Source organism: Octodon degus, unplaced genomic scaffold, assembly GCF_000260255.1.
Source record: "Octodon degus isolate 3935 unplaced genomic scaffold, OctDeg1.0 scaffold00153, whole genome shotgun sequence".
In the NCBI taxonomy this organism is placed as follows: Eukaryota; Metazoa; Chordata; class Mammalia; order Rodentia; family Octodontidae; genus Octodon; species Octodon degus.
Genome location: NW_004524729.1, coordinates 5848120 through 5859854, shown reverse-complemented (window position 1 = coordinate 5859854; position 11735 = coordinate 5848120). Strand labels below are relative to the sequence as shown.

The 11735-nt window shown below is 62.1% G+C and overlaps 2 protein-coding genes across 6 annotated transcripts in view; both read right to left on the bottom strand.

The window, feature by feature from the left end:
* Window positions 1–3846, bottom strand: part of Trabd (TraB domain containing) — an 11890-nt gene extending 8044 nt beyond the window's left edge. For 2 of the 4 annotated variants that reach the window (XM_023702591.1, XM_023702588.1), the window contains exon 1: window positions 3772–3846. The gene's annotated coding sequence lies outside the window, so the exon portion shown is untranslated. The remainder of the gene's footprint in view (window positions 1–3771) is intronic. The other 2 variants (XM_023702592.1, XM_023702590.1) reach the window with 2 other exon arrangements.
* Window positions 2572–11729, bottom strand: Panx2 (pannexin 2). 2 transcript variants are annotated; one of them, XM_023702587.1, is made up of 4 exons: window positions 11521–11729; window positions 11201–11311; window positions 4403–5851; window positions 2572–4094 (listed from the first exon to the last, which is right to left on the bottom strand). In XM_023702587.1, exons 1-4 carry the CDS (start codon window positions 11714–11716, stop codon window positions 3751–3753), a joined length of 2100 nt encoding a protein of 699 aa, XP_023558355.1. In that variant the 5' UTR covers window positions 11717–11729; the 3' UTR covers window positions 2572–3750. The 2 variants fall into 2 exon arrangements, with proteins under 2 accessions (XP_023558355.1, XP_004642471.1); XM_004642414.2 differs by lacking the exon at window positions 11201–11311.
* Between the last annotated feature and the right edge of the window lie 6 nt (window positions 11730–11735).

Below are 11735 nucleotides of genomic sequence, written 5' to 3'. Positions count from 1 at the left end.
GCCGCGCGGCATGCCGGGAGATCCCAGGGGCCTGCGCGCCCGCCCTGCGGCCCCGGGTCCTAGCGCCGGCCTGGGCGAGCCAGCCGGCCTCTGCGGCCGTGAGGCGGCTTCGGCCTCTGCGCGCTGACCGTGGGGCCAGAAAGAGGCAGGATCGGGGATCGGGCCCCGCTCGGCCCCACGCGGGCTGGGCCGACCCGGCAGGGCGGGACGGGACCGCCGACCCGGCCCACTCCGGGGTGCGGGACCCCCCTGGACGGCCGCGGGACTGCGCCCACGCCTTGCGCACCAGCCAGCCGGCTGCCCGCGGAGCCCCGCGGCACCTTCCCTCCCAGCTTCCGGCCTCCTCCGGGGCCCCTACCTCAGGCCCAGGCCTGGGGACCCTGCCGCCCCGAGTGCGCCCCTTGCTCGGTTCTGCCCTTCTCGCCGCGTTCCCTCCGGGCGCGGGTGGAGCAGGTCCGGAGCGGGTCGCCAGCCACCCCCACTCAGGGACTCCCGGGGCCACCTCCCTCGCTGGGTGGAATCCCGGTGCGGGGCTGCTGGCGCAGTGGCCCGGCCCGGCCCCCGCGGGGTCTCCCAGAGACAGCCTCTCCTAGGGAAGGCACCCACTAGCCCTGCCGGCCTCTGCTGGGGTTAGAGAGGAGGGGGAGGTGGGCTGGCTGCCGGGACCCTCCTGCGCCAGTGGCTCTGCGCAGGGCCCGGGAGCAGAGCTGGGGGAGGTAAGAGCCCGCCAGTGCTCAGCCGTGCTGGCAGCGAAGCTGAGGCAGACCCTTGCTTGGCAGGGCCTGGCTTCCCCCATCTCAGGCTGCGCGGCTCCGGGGTCTCCTCACAGCTGTCCCAAGCACACTGGTTTGGGGCAGGTTCTGTTCTGCCACACGGGTGGGGGAGGTGGCCACGCACTGAGGCTGAGCCCAGGGCAGGGGCGGGGGACTGGCCAAGCAGAGCAGGGGCTTCTTGAGGTGGGCCTGGCACGCGAGGAGACAGCAGGAAGACCCAGGAAGTGAAGGGTTTGGGGCTCAGCTCCACTCAGCCAAAGGGCCAGCACCACTTTTTTTTTCCTTGTAGGACTACGATGGAATCTAGGCCTTCCCCTTCAGTTACATCCCAGCCCTTCATTATCTGAGACAGTGACATGCTAAGTCACTGAGTTGCCCAAGCTGACCTTGAGCCTCCCAGACCTCCGGAGTGTTAGGTGTGCACCACCCCATCGACCTGCAGTGACATGTGCTCTGTAGGACACCGAGTGCAGTCCAGGCTCTGTGCAGAAAGGACCCTATGTTCAATCACCGCAGATTTCCCAGACAGGAAGTGACTGACATGTTCAGCCAACCCAGGTAGAGCAGGGTGGACAGAAGAACCCTTGCCCAAGGACTTCAAGGGGCTCGCTGGACCCAGGGCTCTGTACCCACCTCTGCCCAGCCCAGCCTGTCTCTTCACAGCAGGAAGCAAAGCCCACAGGGAGAGCACAGGAGCCTGACCTGGAGGTACTGCCTGGACAGCAGGTTCCCCAGGAAGTGGGCACCTCCCAGAGCAAGCTCCTAGGGTGTACAGCTGAGCTGGGCAGGTAGAGGCAGCCTCACTTGGGTTTCCCACTGTGTGGAGTTGGTCAGTGGCTGGGAGCCAAGGGGCAGTGGCTTCTCGTGAGCCTAGTGAGCAGATGGCCAGGTTCCTGGACTGCTGAGGGCACCTGGCTCCTTCCCTTGAGGCATGGATGCCAGGCTTGGGGAAGCTTCCTGCTTCAGTTGGGCAACAGTGTGTTAACTTCATCTTTTATTTTCTGCATTTCTGAGGCTGACATTGGGGGCCCTTCAGAGCTGGTGACTGTGCAAACCACTGGGTCACAGCGAGCACCCCATCAGCTCCACACCCTGGGCCCCTACCCACCCACACAGCCACTCCAGGACTGAGACCAGCCAGGCAACCAGGGACGCCCCCCGTCCACACCTGTGAGGTTCTGCAGACTGGCTGAGCTGAGGCCCCTGAGCTGCCTCCCCTGCTCCTCCCAGGGAGCCGCCTGCTGGTCCACCCGCACTGCTCCTCCTGCCCCCGCCTGTTCTTCCCTGTGTGCCCTTGTGTGGTGGGCGCACCCTCCAGCCCCTGCAAGCAGCCACCTGTCTATTCTGTGGCCAGCATCTTCTGCTATGCTGTACCACCCAGACTGGACAGTAATAAAGCATTTTAGACTGATGGTAAAACCACATTTTAAGTGGAACAAGTCTGCCCAGGCTGGGCTGTGGTGGCTGCACTGTGGCCACTTGCAGGGATTTTAGGGAGCTTCCCTGAGGCCCAGGCCAGGTAGCAGGAAGGTCTACTCTGACCTCAGCTGACTCCCCTCCATGGGGTGTGGGGCCCAGCTCCTGAGTGCCTGCCTCCAGGGAGGCTGTGTTTGGATATGTAGGGTTGCTGGGTCTGGCAGGCTCTGGGCCTCCTAATGAGCCCTGGACCTAACGTTGAAGGCCCTGCCTATGAGCACCCCCAGATAACCACCCCCAAGAAGGCCCTGCCTATGAGCACCCCCAGATAACCACCCCCAAGAAGGCCCTGCCTATGAGCACCCCCAGATAACCACCCCCAAGGACCTGCTTGGGAAGCCTTCATGGACTGCAGCTCTGTCTCCCTGGCAGGATGCCTGCCTGCCTCCCATCCCCAGGTGTCTGCCCCTGGAGAAGTCTCCTTGAGCCTGGGTGGGGGACACTCATCTATCTGTGCCCAGGGCCAGGCCCTCCCTCCCCCCCACATCAGGGTAGGGTTCAACACCTCTGCACCCCACTAGGCAGCTACGAGAACGGAGAAAGCCAGGGACCACTCTGAAGCTTGGGCAGGAGGCGCGGTGCAGGGAGCAGGGCATGGCAGGACCAGCGGTTATCAGAATAACATTTATTGATATGCTCAGTGCTACCTCGTTAATACTGCATCACAGCTGCCGTGGCTGAGGTAATGGGGCGGGGCCAGAGGCAGCCAGGGCTCCAGGTACCCCTGCAGCTTGGGCCCAGGAGGGGTGTGGTTATTGCGTTGGACTCCTTCCCTGACTCATGTGCTGGTGCCCACCTGCCCTCACCCCTGGCTCACACACATGGTGCTCCTTGCACACACAGGCCAGTACACACACACACACACACGCGCGCGCACGCACGCTCGCTTACACCCACACCTGCTCACAAATGCTGGTACAGTGGCGGCACTGGGCCTCTCCCCACACACTCAAGTTCACTACTCGCCGCCTGCTCATTCACTGTCACTCACCACCCCTTGCTTTAAATGCATCTCAAATCTCCTGATGATAAGTATGCTTGTCAGGTGCAGTAATCATAGTAAAATAAAGTGTATGTCAGGCTACAGGGAGAAAGTGCACATCAATTTGGACCCAGGGCTGCCCTTACCCCACCTGAGGGCCAAGGTGCCTGCAGGGTGGAGCTCCTCTGTGAATGACCCCTGGGGCGTGGCCCCACAGCCACACCTTCCCCAGTATCCTTGCTTGCCCTGGGTTGGGCCCCAAGGTGCAGGGCACTGAGCCATCCTGCCAAACTTGCTCCACAACAAAACTGGCTAAAAAAATAAACTCTTCATCTGATGGCCTGGCACCCATCAGGGTGGGCAGCACCTCGCTTCTGCCCTGCCCCACCCTCTTGCACTGGTGCCTAGGGAGCCCCTGGAAGGGTGCTGAGCCTTGGCACGCAGCAGAGGCTGGGGCTGCGGCGCCGTCGAGCAGAGGCTGTGTCCACGCCCCCTACGAGGGCCCAGGAGGCCCGGCCCTCAGAATTCCACAGTACTCACGACTGTTCTGGGCTCCTCGAAAGTGGTGATGAGGATCTGCTGGGGCGGGGGGATGGCAATGAGGTCCCCCATGTCTGGAGGCACCCGGGGGCCCCCCTCTTCCTCCTCCCGGGCTTCGTACAGTGTATTGATGTGGAGCAGGGGGTGAGTGGCGTTTCGACTCAGGATGGCCAGGGGATCGGCCTTGCCCAGGCTGACTGGTGAAAGAGGAGCCGTAGCAGGAGGTGCAGAGGGCGAGCAGACGTGGAATGGGCCCCCCGCAGGAAGTCCAGGCCGGGCTGGCTCTGCAGGGTACGGGGTCTCCTTCTCAGGGAGGGGGGCATCTGTGAATGAATGGTGGGACATGGGCATTGCAGGCTCTGATCCCTGGCCTGTGCCCTGCGCCTCACTGGCCTGCTTGTCCTCCCTCTCTTCAGCCAGGGAAGCAGCATGCTCTCCCCCATGTGCCAGGGCAGCTGCCACAGCTGGGCTGGCTTGGCCTTCCTCCTCCTCACACTGCCTCTGGGGCCTCCTAACTGGTCAGTTCTGCGCCTCACACACCCTGCTCCCAGGTATCCCCTTCTCTACTGCTGGGCACTGCAGGCTCCAGACCTGGGGGTCTCCTCCCCTCTGTCTCCGGCCAGTTCCTTACCTTTGGTGGGTGCTGTGGCCAGGCCCAGCCCGCATTCCTCAGCTTGGGACAGGAAGCTGCCTTCCTGGCTGCGGGAGGCAGGCAGGGTTGTGGGCACCGTCTCGGGCTTGGCTTTTTTGGTGCCCAGGATATAGGGGTGTACATCCAGGGAGAAGTGGCGTGCATGCTTCTTGTCTGGGGCACTGGTGGCACCCGGGTCACCTCCTCCGCCCTTGTAGTGGTGTGCAGCACGGGCACCCGCATCCAGCAGTGGGGCGATCAGTGTGTCAGTTGCTGTCTTCCTGCGTACGGGTTTGGGCTTCTCAGCCTTGCTGTTCTCCACGCGCATGATGGCCAGCTGCTCTTTGAAGGGCTGTGGCAGCGGGTTGCTGGTGGGGATCCACTTCATCTTCTTGCGTGGCCGCTTGACCACTGGTGGCTCAGCAGAGCCGTCAGGCTCGGCAGGATTGGCACTGGGGTCCACAGTCTGGATGCCTGAGTCACGCACGGTGGGTGTGGCATCGTGGTTGGACTGGGCCAGCGCGGCCAGCAGCTGCCGCACCACGTTGTCGTACATGAGGTCACTCTCATTGGTGATGAAGTCCAGCCGGTTGAGCGACTTGATGTGGTCCCGGTTCTCATTGCAGAACATGGCCAGGATGTTGATGTCGCAGAACTGGGAGCGGCGCCACTGCCGTCGGGTCTTGATGCCCACCTTGTGCAGCTTGTCGAAGATGAAGTTGCTCTTGCGGAAGATGAAGAGGTGGATGAGGTTGACAAGGATGATGAGGTTCATGCAGCACAGCAGCACGATGTCCACACCAGCAATGATCCGCTGCAGTTGCACAGATGGCAGCTTGCAGCTGACGCGCACAGCTGGCCCCCCACCCGCCACGCCATCGGGGGCGGCACCCAGTGCGCAGGTGAACTCATTCTGCTTCTGGGTGGCGTAGTAGGTGCACAGGTAGGAGATGGGCACCACACTGAGCAGCAGGATGAGCACGTGCCGGGCCAGGTAAAGCTTGGCCAGGAAGTTGCTGCGGCCCCGGCGCTCCAGGTACTTCTCAAACAGGTTCTGCTCTGGGCTCTTCTCCTTCTCGGCATTCTCAATGATCTCCCGCTTCTCCCGCTCTGTGATGCCCGGCCCCTTGGACTGGATCTGCTTCTCGATCTTGGGCGCACGGCCCTCCGCAGCCCGGTGGTAGCAGTTGTCAATCTCTTGCAGCAGGAAGTTGAGCTCTGAGGTGAGGCGGGTGGAGGCCAGGAACTCCCAGCCCAGTGCAGGCACGTACATGATGGCAGCAAAGGCCAGCAGTGCGTACGGCAGGAACTTGTGCTCAAACAATGATGGCCACAGGCTGGCGTCCACACCGGGCAGCGCATCCCGCAGCTCCGTCCAGCAGTAGCCACGGGCATACAATGCCTGGTCGCGGGTGAAGTTGTGCGGGGTGTAACAGTAAATAGGTTCCTCTGGGGGCAAGAGGAGACACAGGCTGGGGCATGAGGTGGACTGGCCTGGGAGATAGGCGTCAGGGGTCCTGCCTGGCACAGTCCCTCCCCCCAGCTGTGTAGGGACTGCCTCCCCTGGGCCCCCGTTCCTCCCAGGCCAACTTCCCCTCTCCATATCCCATCATGGAGGTGGGTCTCATTTTGAGTCCCTATGGTGCATTCCTGACCATTCCAGTACCCAAATGCCACTGCACACAGAGAAACTGAGTCCCAGAGAAGCCCAAGACAGGCCACAGCACCTCTGCCCTTGCCTCAGCTGGACCAAAACCAGGTTTCAGCCACTGCCTTGTGCTGCTAGGCACCCAAAATTGGGTAGGGTGGGTGCAGGGATGCCCATACCTGATTACGCAGCCCACGTGCCAAGAGGCACTTGCCCAGAACCCTGTTTGTCCTCCCTGGGGGCCCAACTCCTCGCCTGGCACAGTGCAGGGCACTGGGGCTGCAGCCACCGCACTTTGGGGCCTCTGTCAGTCTAGGTAGCCCCACATTGTGAGGGGATGAGGGTCCAGGATCACCAACATGTGACCCAGCCAGGGAGACTGCGTTGCCATGGGGCTCTGAGTGTGGATAGGGCAGAAGCTGCAGAGGCTGTGAGTGCCAGGGAGAGCCAGTGCTACAGCCTGAGGAGGTGAAGGTGGCAGCTCCCACGGGCGAGGCACCACTTCACTTTTGTCCTGGTAGCCGACCCTACGAGCTGTGGTGAGGGTGCCCTGCTCCCCAGGGAGTCCACCTGGTGCCATGCTGTCCCCACCACCACTCCAGTCTGACAATGGCTGGGCCTGGTGGGTGTGTAGCATCCCTGAGAAGGACCTTGCCAGCTCCCATGACTCTGTGGCTCTGTGGTGGGCCCCTGGGCCGGAAGGTGGTGTGGCCCTGCATGATGAGTGTGACATCAGGTGCCTGCCACTGCCCCTTGTCCACCAGTGGCCAAGTACCACAAGCCACCTAGATCCCCAGTTGCTGCATATGCTGACAGTACACTGTAGGGCCACTGTGTGGAGAGGCCTGGCCTGAAGGGTCCTGCAGGCCTAGCAGGATGGTGCTCCCAAGGGCACCACAGGGAGCCGAGGACCTGAGACACACAGGTAGCCAGGCTGTCGGTCAGGGGTGCAGGGTTCAACACTGGCAGATAGCAGGGACAAGGGCCCAACTGCATGCCCAGGCTGCAGCCGCACAGGGTCCCCCGTCTGGGCCCATGCAGATTTGTGAGGGAGACCAAGGTTGTGCTGGCCCCTCGGTGGCGTCTTCCCCTGGGGACAGTGGGGCGCAGACCCCAGCACTGGACCTCCCAGCCCAGGAGCTTGCTGGGTGCCCTCCTTTCCTCTACTCAGTCCACTGTAGGGCACAGGGCCAGCAACGGAGCCACAACCACAGCAGTGGGCCTGGCACAGCCTTGGGGAGGACAGAGCCCAACCCCTGCAGACACTGCCACTGCCTGTGTGGACCACTGTCTGGGTCCAGCCTCATACCTCTTGTCCAGTTCTCCCAACCCCACAGGCACAGTCCGGACACAGGCCAGGGATATGGAGCCCCAGCACAGCTCCACTTCCTGTGGGCACCTTGTTTGCACACTCCCCAAATGAAGCTGGTGCCTTCTGTGGCTCTGCCCCCAGCCCAGCATACTTGCCCTAGCTGGCTGGAGGTTGCCTGTCCCCCGCAGCTGGCTTATGGCCACTGCTGCCTTCTCAGCCCCCTCACCCTAGGGGAGTCCAGACCCCCACAGCCCCCCAGGCTGGAGTAGATGCTACCAGGCTGGCAGGCGTCTACAAGGGAGTCCACATTCCTTACGTGACAAAGCTGGGATCAGGTTAAGGACCTTTTAGGGGATGGTCTTGGATTAGTAGGGGGTACAGTATGATCCCAGGGCTTGTGTCCAGCAGCAGGCTGGAGGGTGGAGCAGCCTACAGGGGCTCCCGAGGGCCAGCCCTGCTGAGTCTGTGACACAAGATCCATTATTTTGCAGATTTTTGTCCTGCAGAATTATGACACATGTGCATGCATATACATGTGTGTGCGCGCGCACGTGCGTGTGGGTTATGCTAGGAATTGAACCCAGGGCCTGGAAGACACTGGGCCAGAGCCCCGCTCCACACTGAGCTCCACCCAGTCACGGTTGTTCTGAGCTCACCAGTTTGTGTCCAGCAGGACCACAGAGTGCAGGGAGGAGTGTGGCTCGTAGGCTGCAGGCCTCTCCACAGGCCCCAGCTCCCATGCTGATCATGCGGAAGGCCGGGGCTGCTTTCCCAGCTGCTCAACCGCAGCACTAGTTGCTCTTGGGTGGTCTTTTCAGGCCACCCCTCCAGCTCTAGGTCTGCATAGCAGGAGCCAGCCCTGAGGGCTTGTCCTAGACCGAAGAAACCACCCAGGATCCTTCCTATCCCCACAGTAGGTCCGGATATGCCATGAATGGAAGGGCCTGGGTATAGGCCCAGGTGGTGCGGTAGACTCCATGGTGCCAGAAGATGGGGTGCACGTGGGGTTACAGGAGTGGCTGGGTCCACGGGTACCCATACCCAAACCTGTCCTACTGTGTCCCTCTTTTGGGTGGTGTTGAGTCTCCAAAAGGACTTTTGGAAGTCCTAGCCCCTTGTCTTGTAGGCCTTCCTACAAGAGCATGAAGCATGGGACATGGTAAGCTCAGGTTAAAGCCCAGGAGGGCTGACCGTGCACCTGCACTGCAGGGGCTGGGGTGGGGTCCTCAGCACAACCCCCGAGGGTGACAGCAAGGGCTCTTTCTCTGCAACCCAGGGCATGAGGTGCCACACGGGGCCTGCAGCTGCTCGCTGGACTTACCAACTGTCTACCGTGGCCAGAAAGGATCTGGCCTGGAGCAAGGGCTAGGATGTGTCCCCCATATCCTGCCTGATGCCCCTACTCAGGTGCTGGCAGGCAGACTTCTGTGTGTGGCCCCCTCACGGCAGTCACCTCTCAGAGTCAGGTCCCAGGTGTGCTTCAGTTAAGAGCAGAGGAATGAAGGCTGCTCCTAGAAGGCCAGAGCTTCTGACCATTCCCCTGCTGCACTCCCACCCGTCCTGGGACTGTGCACGGCTCCCACTCGTATGGCAGAGATGACATAACTATGAAGCATCCCCCAGAGTCTCGTGCTGAGGGCTTGGCTCAGAGGCGGGGCCTACAGAGGTAACCATCACCAGCGTGCTGACGTCATCAGAGTCATTCACTCATGAGTTCACAGCTGTCTGGTTCCCAGAGGGCAGGGCCCACATGGGAGCAGGTCACTGGGCCTTAAGAGGGCCTCTGTTGTCGCAGCCCTCTCTGCTTCCTGGTTGCCGTGTAGTGAGGAGTTTCCCTCTGCCACAGGCCAAAACCAATAGAACCGGCAACATAAACCAAAATGTATCTTTCATCTTTTCAGTTGTGTGGGGTACTGTCACGGCTATGCAAACCTGGCTGACACACCCTGATTTTCCATGTGTCTGGGGGGTTCCCTCAACCTCTGGGAGTTAGCATGTGAATGTGGGAGACTGGATGTTTCCAGGCCCTGTGACATAAAGGCTCCCAAGCGTTCCAGGAACGGCTGTCCTGTCTTTGATCTGACTGGGGAGTGGAACCACCCGATGCTTCAGAAGATGTGAGGGGTGTGGGGGGAGCATGGCTGCTTGCAGCTTCAGATGTCTTCTGTAGCCTCTGTGCTGCACAAGCCACCCTGTGGGTCAGCCACGTGCTGTGGCTCAGCTCTGCCTCGCTTGTGCTGGGAGGTCGCAGGACCCTTCCCATACCCACCCACAGCAGGCCGGGCATGTCCTGAACGGAAGGGCCAGGGCACAGGCCTGGGTGGTGCAGTGGGCTCCACGGTGCCCTAAGACAGGATGCACGCGGGTCGCAGGAGTGGCTGGGTCCACAGGCGCCCACACACAGACCTGTCTGACCGTGTCTCTTTTGGGAGCGCTGAGTCTCCAAAAGGACTTCTGGAAGTCCTAGCCCCTTGTCTGTGAGCTGTTTCTTTTTTTTGAGAAAAGGTATCCCGAGGTCATTCAGGGTGGTTTTGAACTCACTATGCAACCCAAGTTGGCCTCAAACTTGCAGCAGTCCTTTGGCCTCAGCCTCCTGAGTCCTGGGATTGCTAGTGTGCACCACCATGCCTGGCTTGTGAATGGGCCATTTGGAAACAGAGCTGCAAATGTCCTGCAGCTGGGTCGAAGTCACAGGGCAGGGTGGGGCCTGACATGACTGTCCCAGAACAGCAGCCACCCAGGCTCACAGACACACATGGAGGTGCCTGCCTGAGGCAGCTGCAGAGCGCGGGCAGGCAGCTACCGCCACAGGGCACTGGAGACTCCTGGTCACCACCAGAAGCTTAAGGGGCAGGAAGCGTTGTCCCCGAGGCACTTTACAGGGACCCAGTCCTGCTTGCACCTGGATGTCTAGCCTCAGGCCTTCAGAACTATGAGGGACACATTTCAAGCCACCCAGCTGGCAGCAGGTACCCCAAAAGGCCCACCGCTGGGATCGCGGCTCCACTGTGCTGCCTATGTGACTCAGGCCCCACGATGCCTGTGCACATGTGGTGTGTCCTGAGATGCCCTCCGCCTCTGCCTGCCGAGGTGTGCCCTCCGGCCCACTGTGGACGTGTGTGCACACTGTTGAGTCCACATGTGCTGGGCTTCCTGTCCCACCTAGAGGAGTGCCACGTCCTGAGGCAGAGCCTCTGAGCACCAGTGTCCAAGACCAGAGGCCAGCAGAGCCTGGGCCCTTCAGTACGCAGCCTGGAGCAGCCTCAGGCCTGGCATCTCCAGGCCAGGGGTCTCCTAGAGGGTGAGGCATCCATATAAGTTCACCGAGAACCAGTTGCCAAGGCAACGCCTGCCAGTGGCTGCAGAGGACAGCAGCACAGGCACTTTCCAGGGGTATAGGAAGCCCGTGGTTCCCTTCTGGCCACAACTGTACCTTGACCATAGGCAGAGCCCACAGGTCCCCCTGCTCCTGCGGGGGTGCCTTTCTTGCCCCTACCTGCTCCTGCACCTGCTCACCCCATGCTCAGGCACCAGGAGAGCCCCCTCCCCACAGACCGGCTCAGTGCTCTCTGTCCAGGTCACTTCTCGTTAGGACCTCTCACCCTATGCACGTCTGAGGGCGACCTGAGGCCCCCATTCTGCTGATCCCGTCCACTCTGCCCTGGGCTAGGGCCTCTCCCGCAGCACAGCCTGCTTAGCCCTGGGAGGTCTTCTGAGGCCAGCCAGGCAGTCTCCGGGGCTGCCTAGGCCTCCACCCTCGGGACCTGTTCTCGCAAGCCTGGGCCCTCGCAACCCGCGGCAGGTGCTCTGCGTCTGTACATCCCTTCCTGGTCCTCACCTGGCCACTCCTCCAGCCTCTCAGACCAGGCGTGACATAATACCGCCCAGACCGGGCCATTCACATCTGAGACCAGCAGGGGCGGCAGGCCCAGTCCCCCGGGGCTCGAGGCTGAGGAATGGGAGGTAAAACAACAATAAAACGGAGAAGGTGTCTCAGGCGGCCCGGGCGACACCTCCGAGCCGGGGTGGAGAGGCGGGGTCCCGCACACGCCAGGCCGGGTGGGCGCGGCAGGCGGCGGGCGCGGCGCGTGGCCAGCACCGGTTGCCGGACACCTGCGGACGCGCCGGCCGGCCGCCCGCCCGCGCCTCCCTCCTCACCTGCGAAGTTCTTGGTGAAGACCAGGGTGACCAGCAGGATGGGGACAAGCACGGTGCCGATGGTGACCACGCGGTCGAACGGCAGCTCCAGCTTGAGCTGCAGCAGCAGCGCGGCCAGCGCGCCCGCCTTGTCGTCCTGCGCGCCCGGCAGAATCAGCTCCCGCAGCTTCTCGCCCGCCAGGAGCGCGGTCGCCATGTCCGCCGACTGCTCCAGG

Coding starts and splice junctions, on each gene's coding strand:
- Panx2 (XM_023702587.1), bottom strand. CDS start 11,716: ATGGCGACCGCGCTCCTGGCGGGCGAGAAGCTGCGGGAGCTGATTCTG. Junction 11,312..11,520: donor CTTCACCAAGAACTTCGCAG/GTGAGGAGGGAG, acceptor CCCATTCCTCAG/CCTCGAGCCCCGGGGGACTG. Junction 5,852..11,200: donor GAGGCTGGAGGAGTGGCCAG/GTGAGGACCAGG, acceptor TCTTGCCCCCAG/AGGAACCTATTTACTGTTAC.